Source organism: Gopherus evgoodei, chromosome 7 (genome assembly GCF_007399415.2).
Source record: "Gopherus evgoodei ecotype Sinaloan lineage chromosome 7, rGopEvg1_v1.p, whole genome shotgun sequence".
Lineage (NCBI taxonomy): Eukaryota > Metazoa > Chordata > Testudines > Testudinidae > Gopherus > Gopherus evgoodei.
Window position 1 is genome coordinate 32,533,592 of NC_044328.1, and position 25,436 is coordinate 32,559,027.

General features: G+C 41.1%; 1 protein-coding gene across 1 annotated transcript in view; it reads left to right on the forward strand.

Annotated features, from left to right (window-relative positions):
- EXOC6 (exocyst complex component 6) overlaps window positions 1-25,436 on the forward strand; it is a 193,626-nt gene that overhangs the window by 24,434 nt on the left and 143,756 nt on the right. The window contains 2 exon segments of the mRNA XM_030568678.1: window positions 23,831-24,002; window positions 25,310-25,357. Of these exon segments, the coding sequence (XP_030424538.1) occupies window positions 23,831-24,002; window positions 25,310-25,357 (220 nt within the window).

Sequence of the window (25,436 nt, forward strand, 5' to 3'; positions counted from 1 at the left end):
GTAGCGATTCCAGTGCTGGTGATGCAGCGCTGGTCATCAAGTGTGGACACCAACAGCGCTTTTATTGGCCTCCAGGTTATAAGGAGGTATCCCAGCATACCTTTTCAGCCACTCTGGTAATCGTTTCACATTCCACTGCCCTGGGCTCAGCTGACCCCCCCTTTAAATGCCCCGGGAATTTTAAAAATCCCCTTCCTGTTTGCTCAGCCAGGTGTGGAGTGCAATCAATCAATCAATCAATCAATCAGCGACCATGCCTCCACGCCCCAAACGAGCCCCAGCATGGAACAGTTCCGAGCTGCAGGATCTCATCAGTGTTTGGGGTGAGGAAGCTGTGCAATCACAGCTGCGCTCCAGCCGGAGAAATTATGATACCTATGGGCAGATATCAAAGTCCTTGCTGCTAAGGGGCCATGAACGGGACGCGTTGCAGTGCAGGGTAAAAATAAAGGAGCTGCGCAGTGCCTATTGCAAAGCCAGTGAGGGAAATTGCCGCTCAGGAGCTGCCCCCACAACCTGCTGGTTTTACAAGGAGCTGGATGCCATACTTGGGTGTGACCCCACTGCCAATCCGAGGAGCACGATGGAGAGTTCAGAGCAGGGAGAAGTGGGGGAGGGTGTAGAAGAAGCGGAGAGTGAGGCTACTGGGGTGGAGGGAGACACCCCAGAGTCCCAGGAGGCATGCAGCCAGGAGCTCTTCTCAAGCCAGGAGGAGGCTAGCCAGTCGCAGCAGCTGGAAGTTGTTGGTGAAGAAGAAGCAGAGGAGCGTGTTCCGGGTAAGCAGATTTTATGTTTTGGGAGAGGAGCGTTGGGGTTATGGCTGCCTGCATGCATGCCTAAACGTGGAATAGCCCATTGATTTGCTTTTTCACGTCTCTGTAATCGGCCTCTATAATCTCTTGAAAACTTGCAGCCAGAGCGTGCGCAATGTGCTTGCGCAAGTTTATAGGGAGAGCCACCGTGGTCCTTGTCCCGGTCAGGCTAACTCGTTCGATCCACTGTGCCGCGAGGGGTGGGAGGACCATTGCTGCACACAGGCAAGCTGCATAGGGACCAGGGCGGAATCCACATTGCTGTAGAAGACCCTCCCTCTCTTCCCAGGTAACACGCAGCAGTGATATATCTGGCAGTAGGAAACCCTGTTGAGAATGTAGGGATACTGCTCGGTTCAGGGCACCAGGTTCGCGGTCCCCCCCCATGCAGATCGGCAGCTTCGCGGTCCCCCCCCTTGCAGGTCGGCAGCTTCCCGACCCCCCCCTTGCAGGTCGGCAGCTTCCCGACCCCCCCCTTGCAGGTCGGCAGCTTCGCGGTCCGCCCCCCCCCCCCCTTGCAGGTTGGCAGCTTCGTGGTCCACCCCCCCCATTGCAGGTCGGCAGCTTCGCGGTCCCCCCCCATTGCAGGTCGGCAGATTCGCGGTCCCCCCCCCCCTTGCAGGTCGCCAGCTTCCTGTTCCCTCCTGTCCCCTGTGCAGGCCCCCAACTCTCTCCTCTACCCAGTGCAGAGAAACCCCAGTGAGCCATCAGGCAGTTCCCTTTCCCAGGTGAAGTCGGGGCAGAAACACTCACCCCATTGCTTGCCATGCCTTTGCTTCCGTGGCCTCTCTGTGCTATGTTAGGTATGTGGGAATGATGCTACAAAAAGTCTACAAATTCCTTCACTGTGTGATAATAAACAATGTAGCCTCTGTGTATTACATGTTTCTATCTATGTTTTTTTCAGTGACCTTGAATAATGCAGCCGGATCACTGCCTGCCCATCGCTTGCAGAACTTGAGGAAAAATCCGCGAAAATCAAAAGAAGAATTGATCAAAGCAGTTATGAATCAGTACGCCAGAGAAAGTAGGAAGACGCAGGAATGGAGAGAGAAAATGCATGAGTGGAGGCAAACACAAAGCAGGAGAAAGGAATTGGCTACCAGAAAAACCTCGAAGCAGTTGATAAACCTCCTGGCTCGCCAAACTGACTCTTTCCAGTCTCTCGTAGCCGTGCAGGCAGATCTGTACCATGGTAACCCACACCCCTCCCAAAGCTCTCTTTCTTGTTCCCCAGGATTTGCACAAAACACCCTTCTCCAGCAGCCTGTTTCTTACTACCCCCAGCTGCCCCCAACACCTGTACGATCACCTACCAGCCCTGATAACTACAATCCTTAGCATGTGCACTCCACCCCCATGACGCTGCAGCATATTAATCCTGAAGTGCAGCAGACATTGAACAGCAATCCAAACAGGACATATTCAAACCTCTGAATGTACAGTCCACCACCCTACCCCCCTGCCCTTTTATGTACTGTATTTTGAATAAAGGATTTCATGGCTTTTACAATAGTTTTTATTATTGCAGAAAGTGGTAAATACTGTACCCCAAGGGAAAAACGAGCACAGCAAAGGCACCAAACATTACTGTTGGCTCTCAGCATCAAATTGCTCCCCTAAGGCATCCCTAATCCTTGAAGCCCTTTGCTGGGCCTCTCTAGTAGCCCTGCTCTCTGGCTGTGCAAATTCAGCCTCTAGGCGTCGAACCTCGGAGGTCCATTCCTCACTGAATCTTTCACCCTTCCCTTCACAAATATTATGGAGGGTACAGCACGCGGATATAAGAGCGGAGATGCTGCTTTCCCCCAAATCTAGCTTCCCATAAAGACAACGCCAGCGGGCTTTCAAACGGCCAAAAGCACACACCATAGTCATTCTGCACCGGCTCAGCCTGTAGTTGAACCGGTCGTTGCTCCTGTCAAGCTTCCCTGTATATGGTTTCATGAGCCATGGCATTAAGGGGTAAGCGGGGTCTCCAAGGATCACAGTGGGCATTTTGACGTCCCCTACTGTGATCTTGCGGTCTGGGAAAAAAGTCCTGGCCATCAGCTTCCTGAACAGGGCACTGTTCCGAAAGATGCGTGCATCATGCACCTTTCCAGGCCATCCTGAGTAAATGTCAGTGAAACGCCCACGGTGATCCACAAGCCCTTGGAGAACCACGGAGAAATACCCCTTGCGATTAATGTACTCTGATGCCAGGTGGGGTGGTGCCAGAATAGGAATATGCGTCCCATCTATTGCCCCTCCACAGTTAGGGAAACCCATTTGTGCAAAGCCATCCACAATGTCCTGCACGTTCCCCAGAGTCACAGTTCTTCTTAGCAGGGTGCGATTAATGGCTGTGCAAACTTGCATCAGCACTATTCCAACAGTGGACTTTCCCACTCCAAACTAGTTCGCCACTGATCGGTAGCTGTCTGGAGTTGCCAGCTTCTAGATTGCAATAGCCACCCGCTTCTCCACTGGCAGGGCAGCTCTCAATCTCGTGTCCCTGCGCTGCAGGGTAGGGGCGAGCTCAGCACACAGTCCCATGAAAGTGGCTTTTCTCATCCGAAAGTTCTGCAGCCACTGCTCGTCATCCCAGGCTTGCAGGACGATGTGATTCCACCACTCAGTGCTGGTTTCCTGAGCCCAAAGGCGCCGTTCCACGGTGCTGAGCACGTCTGTTACTGCCACAAGCAATTGAGTGTCTTGAGCGTCAGGCGTTTCAATATCATCGTCTGACTCCTCACTGTCACTTTGCAGCTGAAGGAATAGCTCCACTGCCATGCGTGATGTGCTGGCAACATTCATCAGCAAGGTCCTCAGCAGCTCAGGCTCCATTTGTAACAGAAATCGCGCTGCAGACTCACAATGCCGCCAAACTGCTCGGAATGTGTAGCAAAACACCACGAGGTGTTGGAACAGGAAGCGGAAAGACCCGCACCCTTCCGTCCCCTTCCCACAAGCCACAGCGCCAAAATGGGATGAGGTGCTCTGTGGGATAGCTGCCCACAATGCACCACTCCCAACAGCGCTGCAAGTGCTGCAAATGTGGCCACACTGCAGCGCTGGTAGCTGTCAGTGTGGCCACACTGCAGCGCTGGTCCTACACAGCTGTACGAACACAGCTGTAACTACCAGCGCTGCAGAACTGTAAGTGTAGCCATGGCCAGAAGAGACAGAAATAAAGTCGTCCTGTGAATGGCTATAATCTCAACTAATAGATGTGTTTCTGTTCCTCCTTTGTTTCACAATAGTGGGCAGTACATACGATCTCGCTCTCTGTTCTTTCCTCTGTGTGCCTAACTGATTTTCAGAGTCTCTTCAAATCTCATAACATCGGTTCTCCTTGGCCTAAGACTTCTAATCTTTTCTTACTTTAATAAAATCCTAATCCTTTTGCTTCCCACTTTTCATTGTATCTGAAATTTAGTAATTTTAAGAATTGTGTACTCACTACATCCACAGATACTGCCTGTTTGATATACTGTAACTCAAGTATATTACATGTAGTTACCCTGTAATCAGCTGTAAAGTGATCTGTGATAATGTGTATGAGTGATACTATGCGTGAATGAAGTATATAACAGTTGCCTTGTAATAACTCAGATGAGCTGAGAAGTGAGTTTTAATCTGCATAGCTTCATTTGGAGTATCTGGAGAAGTGTTGGTAGTTCTTTTTGATTAGGTGGGATATTTAACTGAATGTTAACTCTGTAGTGATCAGCCTCTTGTAGCTTTCTTAGTATTAGCAAGAAGGTATTTTTTGTGTGGAATGATGCCCTCTAGTGTTCATATAGTGTATCAAGCCATAAAAGATTATGAAAAGTTAAGTGAAAGTTTTTATTAAATATATGTACTCTTCATAGCTTGCTGTTCAACAGTTTTCAAAATGGACATCTTTGTCTGCTTTAACAAAATTTTTGACTATAGATAAGGAAGTTTTAGTTTAAAAATAACATGCAGATTCCCTTTTAAAACTAAAAATATTTTATTTGAAAAGTCGCTCCTCCTTCATTTACTTACTGAGAGCTGGCTTTGAGGTTCTGCATTTGTTTCTCTTTCTCTCTCAGCCCAAGTGGTGAGAAAAGATAAGGGCACCAAGGTCCTTTCTGCAGTATCATTGTGGTGCCAATGATGAAGAAACTTATCTACCTTTTTGCAGTTCTTTCAAATTAGCTGTCTGTAAAGTGCATGGCTTTCACAGCTTGTTCCCTGCTCCACACATGCCCTCTGAAGGTCCAAAATGACCCCATTCCTCAAGTTGGCTTTCAGCGTTAACTTAAGCAACAAAGAAAACAGGGCTTAAAGTGTGGTGGGAGTAGGGGATGAGACCCAGGAGCAAAACGCTGAAAGCTCAAAGAGTCACTGTGGAGCACAGAACACTGCCTGAATTGCTGCCTCCTACAGCGCCATGGTCACTGCTCCCCCATGGGGAGGCGCTGGCCACGTATTGGACCATCTGCCATCACAGGTGGGTCTGATGTCTCTGGGGGAGTGGAGCCAAGCCAAGCCTGGGGTTGGGAGCTGCAGGAATCTGAGTGGCAGGCAGCAGCTCTGGAGGGCTCCAGCCAGCCAAGTGCCCTGCCCTGGCTGCCTAGTACCTTGTTAGGGATAGGCTCGGAGTTGGGCCAACAGGGAGGGACAATGTGGGAAGCAATGGGAAATTAGAGGCAGCACCCCAACACAGGCCCTAGCACTCACTGAGACTCCCAAATCCCCACAGAATATCACTGCACCCCCCTCCTCCAGGCATCCCCACCCCCACAATCATGCCACCTCGAGAGAGAGATCCCCACCCCCACTGTCATGGCACCCTCACACCCAGAGAGAGACCCCTACTGTACCTCCATCCCCAGAGAGAGATGCCCGACCCCAATGTCAAGGCACCGCCACCATTACTGCACTCCCATCCCCAGAGAGCACTCCCCAACCCCATTGTTACTGCATCTCATCCACCCAGAGAGACCCCCAACCTTGCTCACTGCAGCCCCATTCCCATTGCACCCCACCTCTGAGAGAGACCCCCCATCTCCACAAACTGTCACTTCCCCACCCCCCAGTCCTCTATCTCCAGAGTCCCATAGAGACTCCAAATCCCAAAGACACAGTCAGCTCCTCTGACTGTCACTGCACCTCAGACCCCTATCCTCATGGACCCCCAATCCCACTGTCACTGCACCCCAACCCCAGAGAGATATGCCCAAACCCTCTGACTGTCACTGTACCCCAACCACTGAGACCCTTAATCCCACTGCCACTAAATCCCCAACCCCATTGTCACTTCAGTGCCACCCCCAAGAGAGACCCCAGCCCCACTTTCTGTCACTGTACCCCAACTGCCTATCCCTAGAGACCCCCCAACACTGCTGAATCTTGCAGCATCTCCCATGCTACTGAATCTCACTGCACTTCTCAGCCTCCTGTCTCTAGGGACCCATGGTCCCACTGAATTTCACTGCTAGCTTGGTCATCTATACCCAGAGAGACCCAACCTCACTGAACCACCCATCTCCCCCAAACTCATGGGACATATTTTGTTTTAATAATTTGTATGAGGCCTGTTGCCCTCAGTTAAAAACAATAATATATCAGTATAAATAAACGAGCATATTACTGTTTTTATATATATGTATAAATAAAATTGTGAATTGTCTGTATCAAGTGCATGAAAGTTTACTTTAGCTGTGGTTATGATATACCACCCACATTTTTCAGACAACTTTTAGCACTGAAGAAATTTAAATCTAAAATTAAGCTTTCCCCTGAGTTTGGCTATTCTTAGTGTTTTCCCCTTCAGGACAGTTCTATCCCTACCTCTAATTCCCTCTGGATTAGAGAGGTATTTTTCTATACATCTGAACTGGCGGCCTGCCTGATCTGTTTGCTAGAGTGAGTCTGAAAAATCTCTCTGCATCTCTTCTCATATTGCTAGCACCCGACAACCTATTGTATTTCCAACCCTGAAAAAATTCCTTGATTTCAACTTGCTTTCTTCATGGACGACTATTTATCACATCAAATGAAAATGTAAACACCACCTACCTCTGTCACTGATTCGGAGCACTACCAATAATTAGCTCATTATTCCACTTAATCAATTCCAGATTTGAAACTGAGGAGATGGTCTTATGTTTTCCTCTTGCCAAAAATCAAGTACAAGCCCCTGTTTCATAGCTGCAAAAGTGATAGTTTAGCTGAATCCTGTATAACCCACATTTGTGCAAAATTAGGATGCTTCTCACTGACATCCTGTTCAAGGGCCTATAAAGGTAGAAAGCTCTTTACAGCTGCTTCGTCGAGAAGTGTATAAATCTATATAATATGTAGGAGGGGTGCAGGCTCCTAGCAGCACACTCTTGCAGCATGGTGTTTCACTGGAGTTCCTTGCCTCAGTTTCCCATCATGTTCCTGGAAATAATCCACTCAGAAGAGACTTAAAAAAAATTAAGAACATAAGAACGGCCATTAAAAAAAATTAAGAACATAAGAACGGCCATACCGGGTCAGACCAAAGGTCCATCTATCCCAGTATCTGTCCACCAACAGTGGCCAATGCCAGGTGCCCCAGAGGGAGTGAAGCTAACAGGCCATGATCAAGTGATCTCTCTCCTGCCATCCATCTCCATCCTCTGGTGAACAGAGGCTAGGGACACCATTCTTTACCCTTCCTGGCTAATAGCCATTTATGGACTTAGCCACCATGAATTTATCCAGTTCACTTTCAAACATTGTTATAGTCCCAGCCTTCACAACCTCCTCAGGTAAGGAGTTCCACAAGTTGACTGTGCACTGTGTGAAGAAGAACTTCCTTTTATTTGTTTTAAACCTGCTACCTATTAATTTCATTTGGTGACCCTTAGTTCTTGTATTATGGGAATAAGTAAATAACTTTTCCTTATCCACTTTCTCCACATCACTCATGATTTTATATACCTCTATCATATCCCCTCTTAGTCTCCACTTTTCCAAGCTGAAGAGGCCTAGCCTCTTTAATCTTTCCTCGTATGGGACCCTCTCCAAACCCCTAATCATTTTAGTTGCCCTTTTCTGAACCTTTTCTAGTGCTAGAATATCTTTTTTGAGGTGAGGAGACCACATCTGTACACAGTATTCGAGATGTGGGCTTACCATGGATTTATATAAGGGCAATAATATATTCTCAGTCTTATTCTCTATCCCCTTTTTAATGATTCCTAACATCCTGTTTGCTTTTTTGACCGCCTCTGCGCACTGCATGGACATCTTCAGAGAATTATCCACGATGACGCCAAGATCGTTTTCCGGACTCGTTGTAGCTAAATTAGCCCCCATCTTATTGTATGTATAGTTGGGGTTATTTTTTCCAATGTGCATTACTTTACATTTATCCACATTAAATTTCATTTGCCATTTTGTTGCCCAATCACTTTAGTTTTGTGAGATCTTTTTGAAGTTCTTCACAATCTGCTTGGTCTTAACTATCTTGAGTAGTTTAGTATCATCTGCAAACTTTGCCACCTCACTGTTTACCCCTTTCTCCAGATCATTTATGAATAAATTGAATAGGATTGGTCCTAGGACTGACCCTTGGGGAACACCACTAGTTACCCCTCTCCATTCTGAGAATTTACCATTAATTCCTACCCTTTGTTCCCTGTCTTTTAACCAGTTCTCAGTCCATGAAAGGACCTTCCCTTTTATCTCATGACAGCTTTGGGTGAGGGACCTTGTCAAAGGCTTTCTGGAAATCTAAGTACACTATGTCCACTGGATCCCACTTGTCCACATGTCTGTTGACCCCTTCAATGAACTCTAATAGATTAGTAAGACACGATTTCCCTTTACAGAAACCATGTTGACTATTGCTCAACAGTTTGTGTTTTTCTATGTGTCTGACAATTTTATTCTTAACTATTGTTTCGACTAATTTGCCTGGTATTGACGTTAGACTTACCGGTCTGTAATTGTCAGGATCACCTCTAGAGCCCTTTTTAAATATTGGCGTTACATTAGCTAACTTCCAGTCATTGGGTACCGAAGCTGATTTAAAGGACAGGTTACAAACCTTAGTTAATAGTTCCGCAACTTCACATTTGAGTTCTTTCAGAACTCTTGGGTGAATGCCATCAGGTCCCGGTGACTTGTTAATGTTGAGTTTATCAATTAATTCCAAAACCTCCTCTAGTGACACTTCAGTCTGTGACAGTTCCTCAGATTAGTCACCTAGAAAAGCCGGCTCAGGTTTGGGAATCTCCCTAACGTCGTCAGCCATGAAGACTGAAGCAAAGAATCCATTTAGTTTCTCCACAATGACTTTATTGTCTTTAAGCGCTCCTTTTGTATTTCGATCGTCAAGGGGCCCCACTGGTTGTTTAGCAGGCTTCTTGCTTCTGATGTCCTTAAAAACATTTTATTACCACCTTTGGAGTTTTTGGCTAGCCGTTCTTCAAACTCCTCTTTGGCTTTTCTTATTACACTCTTGCACTTAAGCTGGCAGGGTTTGTGCTCCTTTCTATTTGCCTCACTAGGATTTGACTTCCACTTTTTAAAGGAAGTCTTTTTATCTCTCACTGCTTCTTTTACATGGTTGTTCAGCCACGGTGGCTCTTTTTTAGTTCTTTTACTGTATTTCTTAATTTGGGGTATACATTGAAGTTGGGCATCTATTATGGTGTCTTTAAAAAGGGCCCATGCAACTTGCAGGGATTTCACTTTAGTCACTGTACCTTTTAACTTTCGTTTAACTAACTCCCTCATTTTTGTATAGTTCCCTCTTTTGAAATTAAATGCCACAGTGTTGGGCTATTGAGGTGTTCTTCCCCCCACAGGGATGTTGAATGCTATTGTATTATGGTCACTATTTCCAAGCGGTCCTGCTATAGTTACCTCTTGGACCAGCTCCTGCGCTCCACTCAGGATTAAATCTAGAGTTGTATCTCCCCTTATGGGTTCCCGTACCAGCTGCTCCATGAAGCAGTCATTTACAGTATCGAGAAATTTTATCTCTGCATTTCATCCTGAAGTGAAATGTTCCCAGTCAATATGGGGATAATTGAAATCCCCCACTATTATTGGGTTCTTAATTTTGATAGCATCTCTAATTTCCCTTAGCATTTCATCATCACTATTACTGTCCTGGTCAGGTGGTCAATAATAGTTCCCTAATGTTATATTTTTATTAGAGCATGAAATTTCTATCCATAGCAATTCTATGGAACATGTGGATTCGCTTAAGATTTTTACTTCATTTGAATCTACATTTTCTTTCACATATAGTGCCACTCCTCCCCCTGCACGACCTGTTCTGTCCTTCCGATATATTTTGTACCCCGGAATGATTGTGTCCCATTGATTGCTCTCAGTCCACCAGGTTTCTGTGATGCCTATTATATCAATATCCTCCTTTATCACAAGGCGCTCTAGTTCACCCGTCTTATTATTTAGACTTCTAGCATTTGTGTACAAGCACTTTAAAAACTTGTCCCTGTTTATTTGTCTGCCCTTTTCTGATGTGCCAGATTCTTTTTTACGTGACTGTTTATCATCTGATCCGACCCTTACATTATCCTCTTCTGTCCTCTGTTCCTGACTATAACCTGGAGATTCCTTATCATCAGACTCTCCCCTAAGAGAAGTCTGTGTCTGATCCACATGCTCTTCTGTTTCCCCCATCTCCTAGTTTAATTACTACTCTTCTCTTGGATTCTAATTTATTAAACATAGTCTAGCTTCCTTTAGCCTGCCCCTAGGTCAGAGCCCCACAGTCTTCCTTCCTGGGGCTGTGTGGTTCAAATCCTGGCCTGAGAACTCTCTCCTTTTACACAGTCCTTTTTCTGAGATGTTGTGCTGGCAAAACCCTCCTCTCTGCCAGCTCTCCCTGATTGGGCTTAGAGCCTCCTTTTTGAGTCAACTTCCCCTCCTCCCCCACTCTGACCACTCCATTGACCCTTTCCAGGTGGGTCTAACTACCCCAAATACTTATCTGGGCCAGCTGGGGCAAAGGGGAGCCTTAACTTCATTCACTTTACAAGGCTTCTGGTTCCAGGCCCCTTAAGGTAGGCTGGGTTTTCCTGTACCATCTGTCTCCCAGACACTATTTTCTAGAATCATCTTCCTCTCACCCAGCATCTGTTTTGATAATTCCTTCAGCTGTCTTCTGCTTTCCCTTGACACCTGGAATGGGGTAGATGGCCTCTCAAATTATCTCCTGGGGACTTCAAGTGCCAAGACCCCTTCATAGTATACATAAAAAATATAAACTATATTTAAATTGTTCTTACTAGTCCAGGCAGTTTGCCATGTTTCTCTCACTGCCTGCAATCGATTACATTTTTCTACTAAAACATGAAGCTTTTTAGAGTGAGCAATCCTCTGAGATGTATATCTTTAGAGAAGAGGTAATTAGGTGTAATTATTATTTTCTGAAAACCTGCATGTTCATGGAATACCATTTACTCACCCTCCTCAATAGAAAACTGAGGATCTGTAACTTTCCTAATTTATATAATTTTAAATTAGCTTTTAAGGGAGTATTTTTGCCTCATAATTGAAAAGAATTAACTCTTGGAACACTAGGGACTGCCCAAGTACTTCGACACACAGTACCAAAGTACTGTGCGATGATGTCTCTGCATGCAACAGCTCAGATCTATCTGGGAGGGTTTCTGCCAGAACTGTGTGCAGTCCCACAGAATTCTAGAATGGTAATCCATTGGCATGGATATCTTCAAAGAACTATTAAAGGAAAGTAAGTAATTCTTTATTTTCTTAGATTAGTCCAAATAACATTTCAGATACAAGCGTGGAAGATAACTTTCAATATGTCAGATGTGTATAATACGGTACTGTATATGCAAGAATGTATAAACCATGCATTCATTGCCTAAATTGTTTACAGTTTTGAGATTAAAGCAGTGAGTTTTACTGTGATTGTCACAATAATTACTACTGTAGCTGTGTAACCAAGTGAATAGGTAGTTGCTTAAAAGAGCAGAAGGAATAACATGAATAGTTATGATTCAGAGATAGTGAAATGTTAGCTGAAGTACTTCTGATGAGTGAGAAACCAAACTTTTCCTTTCAGTTGAGTAGATATAAACCCACCATAGGAAATTATTTACTTATTGATTTATTATGGATAAATTTAAGTTTTCCAGACACTGCAAAAATATATTTTAAATTTTGAAACAGTTCAGTTAAACAGCTTAAATCTTAATGCTGTTTTTTGTAATATTGCATACCATATAAGATAATATACATCAGGTAAGGTAGTATTTAAAACTTGTGAAAATTAACTAATAACTTCTTCAGAGTAATCTATCTTTGTCTTTGTTACACTTGTTTGTAAAATAGTACAAAGGGAAAGTTTTCATTTAACTTACATTTCTGGAATAATTAAAGTTCTGTGATCCTGCATTAACATTTATTTTGTGATTCCGTGATTTGTAAAGTAGGCTACAGTTTGATGGGAGAGCTAAAGGAAGTACCCATGTTCTGTAGAAAACGGCGCTGGTAATACTTTGGATAGCACCTTTCTCTTTGAGAAGACTAAATCATTGTTACAGCATGGTGTGAACGAAGACTGCTACTGGAGCTATCATCTTTTGGATGATTTTTAAAGTTAAGGTCCTGTGCACTTGTGGTCATCAAAGACTCAGCATTTTTCGTAGTAGGGATGTTGACCCAGTTTTTTAAAGATATTTAGGCATTGCTGTGCTCAGTATTGCAATGCCTAACTGATTTAGGCGTCTAAATCTACTGTTCAAAAGGAATTTAGTCAGTTAGGAGCCTAAATCCTATTGATTATCTCCCAAATGCTTAAATCTCTTTTGAAAATGAGGCTCCTAAATCAGGTAGGAGTTGCAATGCTGAGTGCAGCAGCACCTAAATACCTTTACAAATCTAAGCCATTAACTCTTGATAAACAAAATATATCCAAGGAAGTTTTGTTCTTGTAGTTTACTCATTTCCTTTCTTTGTTTTCATTGCTAATCTCGCCTCTTGAATTCAGCTGACCTACACCAGTCTACCTGTCTGTCAGATTGTTTTATCTTCACAGCTAATTTTAGATTGAAAACTCCCAGGACAGAAAATTTCTCAACCTTTTTGACTGTAAAATGCCTTTTACTTGTGGGCTTATGGAAATATTATTAGGATGCTATTGCAGAGTTCAGCCTAGACATAGTAATTCAGCCTAGACATATAACAAGCCAGTTGTAATTTACTATGTTTAGGCTGTCCTTTACTATATCTGTACCAACCAAATTTGCAGCCTTTCAGTTCTGACCTAATCAATTCAGGTAAGAGTGATGAGAACCTACATTGTCAGTGTCAGTAACTTAGTGGTCTCACCTGGAATTGTTGAAGAGAGTCTACATCTGAGCAGTAATGGGTATTGAGAACTTAAGAGTACTGAAGTATAGGACAGATATATATCATGGTTCATTTATGCTAATAGTTGGGATAAATGGAGAACACTTGAAAATCTTTGGGTGTCTGGGTAGTCCAGGCATATACTGACAGAAAAATATTGTTGTCTTGAGAAATGTGTTAAGACAGACAAAATATATTTTTCTGTGTAGAATACATTCATTTTATATAACATTTCTATGTATGTAGAAGTTATAGCAACGTTAAGAAATTAAAATCTTTCTTTGATTTTGAAGTATACTTTAAAAATAAAAGGTCTGAAGTATTATGGAAATAATGGAGTCTTTTATAGGATAGAGGAAGAACAAGTAAAGATAACGCTGCTTTTACTTGCATACATAATTAACTGTAATGAGGTATTAATTGCAAAGGAAAGTGCTTTTCTGTCTTGCACTGCTTCAACAGACCATTAATGTTGATTTTCAATAAGTCTTGGAACATGGAGAAGTTCCAGCAGACTGGAAGAAAGCTAATGTTCTGCCAGTATTTTAAAAGGCTAAACAAGTTGACTTGGGTAATTATGAGCCTGTCAAACTGATATTGATCCTGGGCAAGAAAATGGAACAGCTGATACTGGACTTGATTAATAAAGAATTAAGGGAGGGTAATATAATTAATGCCAATCAACATAAGTTTGTGGGAAATAGATTCTATCAAACTACCTTAATATCTTTTGATGAGATTATAAGTTTGGTTGATAAAGGTGAAAGTGTTGATATAATATATTTGGACTTTTGTAAGGCATTTGACTTGGTAATGCATGACATTTTGATTAAAAAACTTGAAAGATATAAAATTAGCAAGGATCACATTACATGGATAAAAGCTGACTAGCTGATGTCTCAAAGTATAATTGTAAATGGGGAATCATCATTGAATGGATGTGTTTCTAATGGGATCCCTCAGAGATTGATTCTTGGTCCTATATTGTTTAACATTTTTATTAATAATCTGGAAGAAAACATAAAATCATCACTGATAAATTTTGCAGATGGCACAAAAAATGGTGGGAGTGGTAAATAATTAACAGGACAGATCACTGGTAGCGTGATCTGGACCACTTGGTAAGCTGTGTGTAAGCAAACAGTATGTGTTTTAATATGACTTAAATACAAATGTATACATCTAGGAGTGAAGAATGTAGGCCATACTTACCGGGGGACTCTGTCCCGGGAAGTTGTGACTTTAAATAAGTTCCGGGGGGGGGGACGCAGGGGTTTGAGTTGGATAATTAGCTGAACATGAGTTCCCAGTGTGATGCTGTGGCCATGAGTGCCCATGCAATTGTTGGATGCATAAAGAGGGGACCCTTGAGTATGAAGGTTATTTTACATCTGTATTTGGCACTGGTGCAACTGTCGCTGGAATACTGTGTCCAGTTCTGGTTTCCACAATTCAAGAAGGGTGTTGATAAATTGAAGAGGGTTCAGAGAAGAGCCTCGAGAAGGACTAAAGGATTAGAAAACATGCCTGATAGTGTTAGACTCAAGGAACTCAATCTATTTATCTTAACAGAGAGAGGTTAAGGGGTTGCTTAATTACAGTCTGTAAGTATCTAAGTGGGGAACAAATATTTAATAATCAGCTCTTCAGTCTAGCAGAGAAAGGTATAACATGATCCAGTGGCTGGAAGTGGAAGCTAGACAAATGCAGGCCGGATATAAGATGTAAATTTTTAACAATGAGAGTAACTAGCCATTTGAACAACTTACCAAGAGCTGTGGTGGATTCTCCATCACTGACAATTTTAAAATCAGGATTGGATGTTTTTCTAAAAGATACTCTCTAGGAATTTATGGAGAAGTTCTGTGGTCCGAGTTATACAGGTGATCAGACTAAACAATAACAATGGTCCCTTCTGACCTTAGAATTAATTAATTTATTAAATGGACTTTGCACTTAATTATGACTGTACATTCATGTGTCTAGGGATTTTATTGGTTTTAAAATATTTGCTAGACTGATCTTTATTTTGGTGCAAAGTTTATTATTTTTCTCACTAAATAAAGAATTTAAATATTTCTAGCTTTTCTGTTTCTACCTGTGAATGATTCACAAACTGGCATGCTACATAGCAGCATAAAACTTTTGCACCCAGTAAATATCCATGGGCATGAGACAGAAATGAGTATGGCTTTTGCTATAATGATTTATGAAACATTTTCAAAGGTAGTGTTAAAAATGAAGTCTGACCCTATAAACTGAGAAACTTTTCTTTGCAAATATCCTTGGTCTGTTCACTTATTACTTTAAAAAATTCATTATATTAACAGTCTCACTTTTAAGTATAGTTTCTAGTCTCCTAACCCCCTTCGTGTAATCTTAGTATTTTAAATAAAAAAAAATTCCTTGTGCTATTATAGCTGTTTTCAGGATTTATATGCTGAATAAATAAGACCAAAAGTCTCTGAAATGTGATGATACCATACCTTGACATTCAGTGCTCAGTTGTGGCATTACAACAGAACATATACATTGCTGGGAGGGTGAAGAGGTACATCTCTGTAGTGGGAGCTCCTGGAAGCGTAGTGACTCCGAGAGCATCTTTTGAGGGCAAGGGCTTCAACTACCTTAAGTAATGTTCAGTATAAAGTCTTCCTTTCACACCACTGTTGGCCAGTGCAGGGCAGGATATGGCTTCTCCTGGCCTCTATCTCTTTTGAAGAGGCTTGTCAGTGTGCCTATGGTCACTACCTGGGAAGAGTCCATATACTCCTTAAGCACAGTTGTGCACAACCCACAAAATACAATAAATCAAGTTTCTGCTTAATCTCTCTTGAACTCCCTGTAATAATACTTTGGATGTCTATAACACCTCTCATCTGAGGATATTAAAACATTTTTATAAAAGTCTGAGTAAGTCCTATATTCCCACAGTACAGATGAGGAGACTGAGGCACAAAGAAGTTGCTACTTCCCCAGTTACACAGCGTACCTGACCCGTGTCTCCTGATGCCCAGTCCTCTGCATTTTCCGGCAGAATGAAAGTTATAATAGAAGTCCATGAGGACCATATAATGTTAAATGCTAAAAAGGCCTTCTAAAATAATGTTGTTTGCTCCTTGAGATGTTAGAGGCTGGAAAGTCAGTGAAGTTGGTGCACTGAGTGCGTGGAGAGGGAATCCTTGAATTGTAGATCAAATGGCCCCCTATATATAATTAAGGCAATATTCTCTTTAATATCTTCAGTGGCTGGGATACAGATTGTCCAGGATGTGGGGGAATAAAGATTAGAAAATGGTGGTGGGATCTTCAGGGCTCTAATGTAGGTGTGTAGAACTGTCCAAGGAAAAAGAATGCCTCTCTCAAGAGGGTTTGACAATTGAACTACCGAAAAATTGATGTCTTTCTACAAGTCCTTGAAGCTTTTCTCCCTGTTGAGTTCATGTGTGAAACTGAACAAAACTATTAGGGTTCTGTTCTTGAGGTCAAAGCCCTGATGTTAAAGACAAAAAGAAGGTAACGGGTAGAAGAGTGAGAGTTGGCACATAGTAGTGCTCCAGAACCTAAGCTATCATTTACAAAGTAAACAGCTGCCCTTGTATTTCCAAAAGATATCTGTGATTAGAGTGATGACTACACAGTAAGTCTGTACGAGCTTGTAGACAGCTTTGAAACAATAGTTCTGACGGAGATGAGTGGCCCACATTTAATCTCAAAAGGAGATTGACACTGAAACCTACTAAGGATGATTTAAATATCAGCATTGTTAACTGCATCACAGCTGATTATTTCAGCAGAAAATTTAAGCTGATATACATCTCTAGTGTTATTCAATGTACTGGCAGATTTTGGTGCAGGAGGTTGCTGTCAAGATTGCTGTGGAGAACGAGGAATTCAAATTTCCCATCTTCTTCTTCTCCCTCTCCTGTCTCTCTCTTCCCCCTCCCCCTCCAAAGTGAAGTCATCCCCCGCCCCCCAAACACATACATCTTTTCCCCAGTACCAAAAGCCTCAACTGCACCGAGGCTCCCAAGCACCTCCAATACCTTCTGCGTATGCAAAGCTCCAGTTGTGAAAACCTCAACAACTTCTACAATACACATTTTCAGCACAAACGTGGCACAATCAGAGTTGAAAATTTGGGGGCAGTGTAAAATGTGAGGAAAAGAGAGTAAGAGCATTTGAGGGAGAAGAGGGGAGAAGCAGTATCACATTATTCAGGAGTCCCTCCCAAATCGTATAAGTCCAATAATGTGCTGTATGGTAAATGGAGCCTGGGAAATAATACAGATAATAATGAAGTGAGAGTAATGAGTATCCCACTAAATAAAAGAGACTTGATTTTTAAAAAAAAAGAGAAAAGGAAAGCTGTTATAAATTTAACATCAAGTTAAAAATTTAAGTATGTAGTGATATTCTTAAAGTAGTGCATACCAGTTGGTCAGTAAAGAAAAAATAGATGTAGCTGATCTCTGTTTATACAACCTTATTTAGTTTATACAACCTTACCTAGTAAACATTTTGTTTAATGTCTCCCACCTTTTCATTTATTTAGGTTATAAAAAATATACATTTATTTGAAACACTGCGATATAATGATAACTTGCTTGATGTTAGAAGTTCCCTTTCATGTTTTCCATCACAATTTGGCGAAAAGGTTTGTCATCATTCCCACAAGATGGAGCTCTTTACATATGTAAGGCATAAAAACTGTGCTGTGCTGGTTACATTAGGATCCTTGTGTTATTTGTTGAACCTTAAAGATAGTCTATCAGTTAATGTTTTAGAGAATACACACATCAACAGTTTGTTAATCTGCTTCTATGGAAAGGCACGATGCAATATAGAAAACAGTAAATATTAGGTGTCCCTATAGACAAGTAGGATGGTCTTGTGGTTAAGAGACTGAACTGGGACATGTGAGATTTAGGTTTTCTTCCTGACTCTGCCACTGACTCTCAGTGTGACTTTTGGCAAGTCACGTAATCTTTTTATGTCTCAGTTTTCCTTCTGCAGTATGGGAATAAAAATACTTTGCAACCTCCTGTGGGTGTGCTGAGATTATCCTTCCCTACCCTCTGTGAATTAGGGAAATATTAACCCTTAATGTATATGAAATGTTTAGGTATGAAGCTGATGAGCCCCATATAGAAACCGTAAATAAAAAGAAATACTGATTCTTTTCATTATGTACTGGACACTGCATCATGTTGCACCTGGAAAAGTGCTTCCAAGAATTTCCTAGTTGATCATTGTTTTGTTGGGAATTGTTTGATAACATCTTTGATATATTGCCAATCTCTTAGTGCCCAATTATTTTCTCATTTATGTATTTGAATAGTAAAAATTCAGTGTATGGAGTTTGTTTCATCACACCATGTTTCAAAGTCCTTTTCTGCGTCTAGATCTTGTCTATTTTTTTAGCCCTCCTTTTTTATTAATATTAAATTGTGATAAATTCACTTAATAAAACCTCCTATTCATGAACAGTGTAGATAGATAACCTTGGAAAAGGAAGCTCTTTGTGTAGAACTGGCAGTGCAAGGTTCCCACCACTGTCCTTCCATTGTCTTCTTCCAGCAATACTACAGTTGACTGGGCAGTGTATATTATAGGAAAACCTACAAATTTGTTCTGCTTAATTGAACAATCTGGCCCGATAGGTATCTCTCTGCTGTTTGAACTTGCTAAACAGAGTGACCAATTGCTTGCTTTTGAGATTTCCCCACCCCGCTCCAGCCAGCTGCACTGCCTCTACATGCAACCTTTAATTCATCTTCTCTTTTAGCTCCAAGCAGATGGCTTCAGCTTCTCATAGAATAGTCCAGCTTGTTTTATAGGCAGAAAATACCTTAAGTGTGACCAAGTCCAAATTCCTTTAACAACATGCTCATAGTTTGCCAATAGTGTTCTTGGAGAAGGTGATGTGTCCACAATATCTTCCAAGCCATGTTTTGGTGGCTTCTTTCTCCTTAGCATTCTCATTCCCTCTCCAGGAATACACTGCAACGTTGTTTCCCTTATGTTTCTGCTCTCTAGGTTCTAGCACGTTAGCCCCTTCATCTTCTAGCAGAGACAGAATAGTGCTCAGATGATTGTCCCATATTAGGACCCTGGAGTACCACGGCATTTGCTGCTCCAGGTCAAGCAGCTTTCAGGATTTGCCCATGATATGGTAGGGGGCTAGAGAGTACAGTTCTCAGCACCCTGCATCATTTTTTTGCATGTATTAGTGGATCAAACTATTTGGGAGTCATGGGATCTGCTTGCTCTTGAAAATAACTTCCTCTTTTGTACAGGGCTGCTCATTACCTCTTTTACTCCTCTGACTTCAACTGCTTTCCCCAGCTGGACATTCTAAGTGTAAGTCAGTATCAGTGTGGAAAAAAATCTCAATAGTTCAAGGCTCTCGATTTTTTTCTCCTCAGAAGCGCCAGACCTTGTCAGACATTTCAATTCTAGCTTTATTCAGCAAGTAAGTTTCTATGACTCTAGTAAACCCCCAAGCTCCCCAGAGAGTATAGTCAGAAGAAGAATTTCAGAAGGATGGGAAGTCTTACTTCCCTGTAGAGACTTGGAAGGATAGGACTCTTCCCCTCCCCAAGAACTCGGCCAAGATGGTTACAAAAACTTAGAGGGCTCCAGACTCTACATTCCTCAATTCTTGAACTTCAGACTAAATCTACAGCCTCCTTCCAGACACAGTGGAAAACTGTTGGTCTTGGTCAAAGATTAATCCAGCAGTAGTAGGTCTTTGGGGGCTGGGAGGGAGGGGAGAAATCCTCCACTTTGCTAGAGGCTAACACTTCCCCCATGTACTCTGGGGACAAATAAATGGACTCTACCTTAAGAAAGCAATATGAATCTCCACTTAAATGTCTCAGTAGGTCCCTCAATATTTTCTGCTTCCCAGTTTTCCCTCTGAGGACTGAAGATCTAAGCAACTTTTTAAAAAAGGAATAAAGCTAAATCTCTTAGCCAAAGAATGAGAGGGGGAAAAAAGGAAATTTTTATGATTGAAATTCACTCCAATACAGAGAGCCTATCCAAGGGACTCTACATCACATTCTTTTTTAAGGGTTTAAGTGGTATGGAAGGCCTGGAGGAAAGTTTGCCTTGGATTGAAATTACTCATAGCAAATACCCTTTCTTAAAAATTTAAAGCTAAGTTTTTATAGTAAATTACAGAAATAAGAAATCATATGCTGTCATATAGGAGGACTCTCTTAAGGGGATGTCTGTACTGAAAGTTCATTTTGTAAGAGAGAACAAAAGCTTGTTGTTTATAAAAATACATGCAGAAGAGTAAAACTAAAGGAATGTTTGCACACTAGTGTCTGTACAATTATGATATTCTGGGGTGCAATCCAGACCAGTGAAGAGCTATGTGACCCCTGGCCTGTGCACTTGGGTGTCTTACAATGCATTGCTGCTGTAACTCCCACCTGGGACGCTCACAAACAGCCTTCCAGCATGCAGGTGACACCCTGAATGTCTGTGTATAGCTGCATCCTGCCAGCCACACATCATTCACACTCTGGCTTCCACCAGCCTTGATTAGCACTTGCAGAGTGATCCCAACATACTCCTGTTCCCCCTCTTACCTCCATAATGTGTGTTCGCCACTGTCAAGCCCTCTCCTGGGCAGTCTAGATATATTAGCTCCGTTGCCCCCTTAAGGAGATCAGTATTCAACAGTCTATTACCTAAAATGGAGCTACCCAAACAATTCACAATGTTGGATTAATTTTAATTAAAAAATAAAACAAGTATATTTAACTTCAAGAAGATAGGTTTTAAATGAGTACGAGTATACGGCATTAAAGTTGGAAATGGTTATAAGAGCTATAAAGACTAAACGAACTAGACTTGGTTCAAGGTGAAGTCACTTACCACATGTTTCTAGAAACATTGCTGACCAAACACTCAGCTAGGACCTGCTGCCTAAATCCAGTGTTTTGTTTTGTTGTCTTAGGTGAAAAGGAGAGAGAGAGAGATAGGGGGAGATCCCTTGGGGGTGTTTCTGCCCCTCACTTTTGTAGTTCAGTTAGTCTTTTATTGCATTTTCCTGAGGGTTACTCTGGATGAAGTTCATTCCCACTGTGAGGTTGAAGTTACGGAGTTTTGTGTTGAAAGAGGTTTCATGCTGTTGTTTGCTAAGATGCTGATCTGTTTGTTCTTGCTCCCCTTCCTTGCCAAAGAATGTCCACTTGATAGGTGATGGCCCATCATCTTCAAGGACATCTGGCTAGAGGCATCAGCTTGTCCTATGTCTTTGAGAAATGGGTTTGCCCACTCCCCAGACTTGTCTGATAAACACACCTCAGTTATAATTTCAGCTCACATAAAAAAATTTACATATTATGTTACCACATATTTCATCATGATATTATTGATCAGTGAGTTATTAGTTTTCAAATGATACCTCACAAGGCATATTTTCTACAGATATTATTACAGTAGTTTGTAGGGTGTAAATGCAGGGGTGATTTCCATCACAGCAACACCTCTACCCCGATATAACGCTGTCCTCGGGAGCCAAAAAATCTTACTGCGTTATAGGTGAAACCGCTTTATATTGAACTTGCTTTGATCTGCTGGAGTGCGCAGCCTCACCCCCTGAAGCACTACTTTACTGTGTTATATCTGAATTCATATTATATCGGGTTGCGTTATATCGGGGTAGAGGTGTATATCTTTGCTTATTTTAGTCTTTTCTCCAATATTTTGGTTTTATTTTATTTTTCCTAATATTTGAGCAACAGTGCAATAAACAACTGCAAGGGGGAGATGAAAGTTGAGGCTTCCATGGAAGATGACCTGTCCAAGGCTCTCTTTTGTGCTATGACTGTTCGCCTATAGGTGTCAGCAAAATGTTAAATATTTTTAGTTTTGTGAATAAGGTACTCAAAATGCAGATGTATGATCTGTCTCAATACGCGGCCAAAAACTCTATCCAAGTTATAGTATCTCGGTGTTTTTTCTTAAAGCCCAGGTCAGGTGATTACATGCAGTGTTGCTGGAACAATTTTTATAGTGAACTAAACTGCAAACCCTGTATATAATGGAAACCACTTCAAGCTAGGGGGCGCAGCAGCAACCCCAAACCCCCTAGTTCCAGCACCTATAATTACATGAGAATCTTGGCTTTCCTTTTGGGAGGGAAATAGTAAGTTTCTAGCCCTTCTGGTTGTGAAGAAAAGCCTGAAAACGTGAAAAGGCCCAAAAACTAGAAGGCAAATTAAAATAATTCAGTTTTTTAAAAATCTCATGATTTTTAAACCAATTTCATAATTTTGGGAGTTTGATGATTTTTGAACACTTGGGGTTGACAATACTAAAACTTTCTTACTGGCTTCCTTGACTTTTGCATTGTCTATGTTACTATGCCCACCACTGTGACCATGTCAAGTCACTGTTCTAATCCTTTGATTTCCTTTCCCTCACTAATCAGATTTAAGGACTCTGTCCTTTTCACTGCTGTTTAGCTGCCCATACCTCTCACTTCTCTTTGAAGCTTCTGTTGAAGCTTAAAGATAAACCACCCACTATATCCTTTTCTTGCCCATTCTAATGTCTGTACCTTCTTCATGTGACTACTAGTCCCCTGAACAAGTTCAACAATCTTCATGTTCAGTTCTTCCATGAGGCCTCTAAATCCTTGTTCTACCTTCAAAGAATTAACAACCCAACCCACCAACCCCCACCCTTGCAAAAAAACCCCCCCGAAAATTCCAAAACCAAAATTTATTAAAACAAGTAGAACTAACAAACCACGTTTTCAACTTTGCTTTTTATTGTAACTGCTTCCTAGTCCTCAATTGTATGTCATCAGTAGGATTATAAACAGCTCAGGAAGAAGAACCCAGACTCCTTTCTTTGTCTGTGAAGTCTCAAGGCCAAAGTTTTCAAACTGGATGCCTAAAATTAGACAACTAAATCCATAGTTAGGATCCTTAATAAAAACAGCCTGATTATCAAAAGGGCTGATGTCAATAGGAGTGATGGTGGCTCACCACTTCTGAATATCAGACCACTTTTGTGTGCCTAGACATAGATTTAGGTGGAAACTTTATGCATCTGTGTTTTAAAATATTGGCCCTTTTGCATTCTTGGAACTGTATATAAATCTTTTTATGAGAAAAAGATTGCATTTTATTAGTTACTGTTGATTGTAGTCCACTAGGGGGCTGAATGCTTCAGGATATTTCTTAACTGTGTTTGGCTAGAGTCATGCAAAATGTATTTAATTGGGCAAATCTGTTATTAGACATAATAGAAAAATAAGTATGTATATTTGCACTTCTTTATATTTAACAAACAATGGAATTTGATGAAAAAGTGATCCATGCTATTTGGAGTAATTAGAGAAGCTGAGTCTTTTGTACTCATATTTGAGCATAAGGGCATAAGTAACCGACCAGTGAGGCAGAGGTCAACCATGATATAACTGGTGAAGCACTGGGATTAATGCCATAAGGCTCAGGTTCAGAGCTCAGTTTTGAATTATGTCTTTTGTTTAATAATATCAGCGGTGTGGATCACAAATTATGTCATTGTGATACAAAGTTTGAATTTAAAAGATGAAAACCTTAAGATTTCAGTAATGGTCCCTACCTGTTATGCTAAACTATTCAGAAAAAAGAAAGTTCTGTTTTGTAATTTGTATTTAACAGGTCTGTATATGATGACCAGCCAAATGCACACCAAAGGTTTATGGAAAAACTAGATGCTTGCATACGTAACCATGACAGAGAGATAGAAAAGATGTGTAATTTTCACCATCAGGGCTTTGTGGATGCTATTACAGAACTTCTTAAAGTAAGGGCTGATGCAGGAAAATTAAAGGTAAGAAACTACTTATTTAAACTTATGTATATTGCTATCATTGATTAATACTAGATGGAATGTTTCTTCTTTAAGGGATAAGATTTTCATGATATACATACACATCCTGATGTTTACAATTAAATTTTCAGAAATTGTATAGCTTTTCAGAAATGTCTTGTCTACTATAATAATAAATGTGCTATGTTCATACCTTTTTAGGTCTCATTTTATAATTTCTTCATTTATAATTTTTTATAAAACATTGCCAAAAATAAATTTATTAAGTAATTCTGTAAGACTTTTAAAAGGCACAGTATTGATAAAAGCAATATTTCTTTTAACAGGTCTTGTGATTTTCTCATTTTGATTACCAAATTATGTATAAAACCTCTCAATTTCAGATTCAGAAAAAATATTGTTAGAAATCTTGATTCTTTTGGAAAGCCTCCACTTACAGTTGCACATTTTTTTAAAAAAGTGTTCTTGTGCTCCCCAAAAGAATAGGTGGTGGTGTGGTATTCATTAGAAGTGAGGACTAAGGTTTACTCAGAAGTCAGAATGCAGAATAATGAATTGTGAGACCTGTCCCTTTTAGCTCTCTTTACACTTTGGAAAGCAAAATATGCACACCAGACAGAATGAGCGTAGTTCACCAGAGGTTATGATTAGAAGAGCATTATATAAAGGATATTCAGATAACAAGAGACCAAATACAGCGTCAATGAGGTCATTGAGCATCTTTGTTAGAAATTAATGAGATTTTTAATAAACTAGAATGTGCTTCCTTATTATGATGACCTAATGAGTCACTTAATATGTGGGAAAATCTGAGGTCGAGCTTTGCCTGCACCTGCAGCATTAAAATGTTGCTGTGGTTTGGAGATTTCCACGTTTGATGTTAATCAACCACCCAGTGTTTGCATTCAGCAAAGTATGAATGTTTAATTACCATAAAATGCAATCACCATTTCTTACAGACAATGAATGGCACATAGAGCTCATTGAGGTTATCAAAAAGGGACCAGTGGTCAATTGGGTCAATGATTTGAATTGTTTGACAGACCTACAGAAACAAGTAAGGTTCAAAAATCCCAAGTAAATTTGAGAAGTTTGCCACAGAATCTGTTAGAAAGAACTGTCATAAGTAATTGAAGTTAACAAAAGCCCTTTGCAATCAAAAGTTCAAGTTCAAGCTGTAGAGTTAATTTGAATTTGCATTTCTTTGTTCTAAATTTCTCATGAAGCATGATCTAATTACAAGGGTGAGCAGTTACATTAGGGCAATATGTGCATATTTGTCTAACAAAGGTGAAATTATTTTTAAGGTCCAAGTTACTGATACCAACCGAAGGCTTCAAGATGCTGGGAAAGAGGTGAGAAAATGGTTTTTAATTGAATATTTGCAGCAAATTAAATTTATTTGCATAATTTAATTGTAATTTTTACAAAATA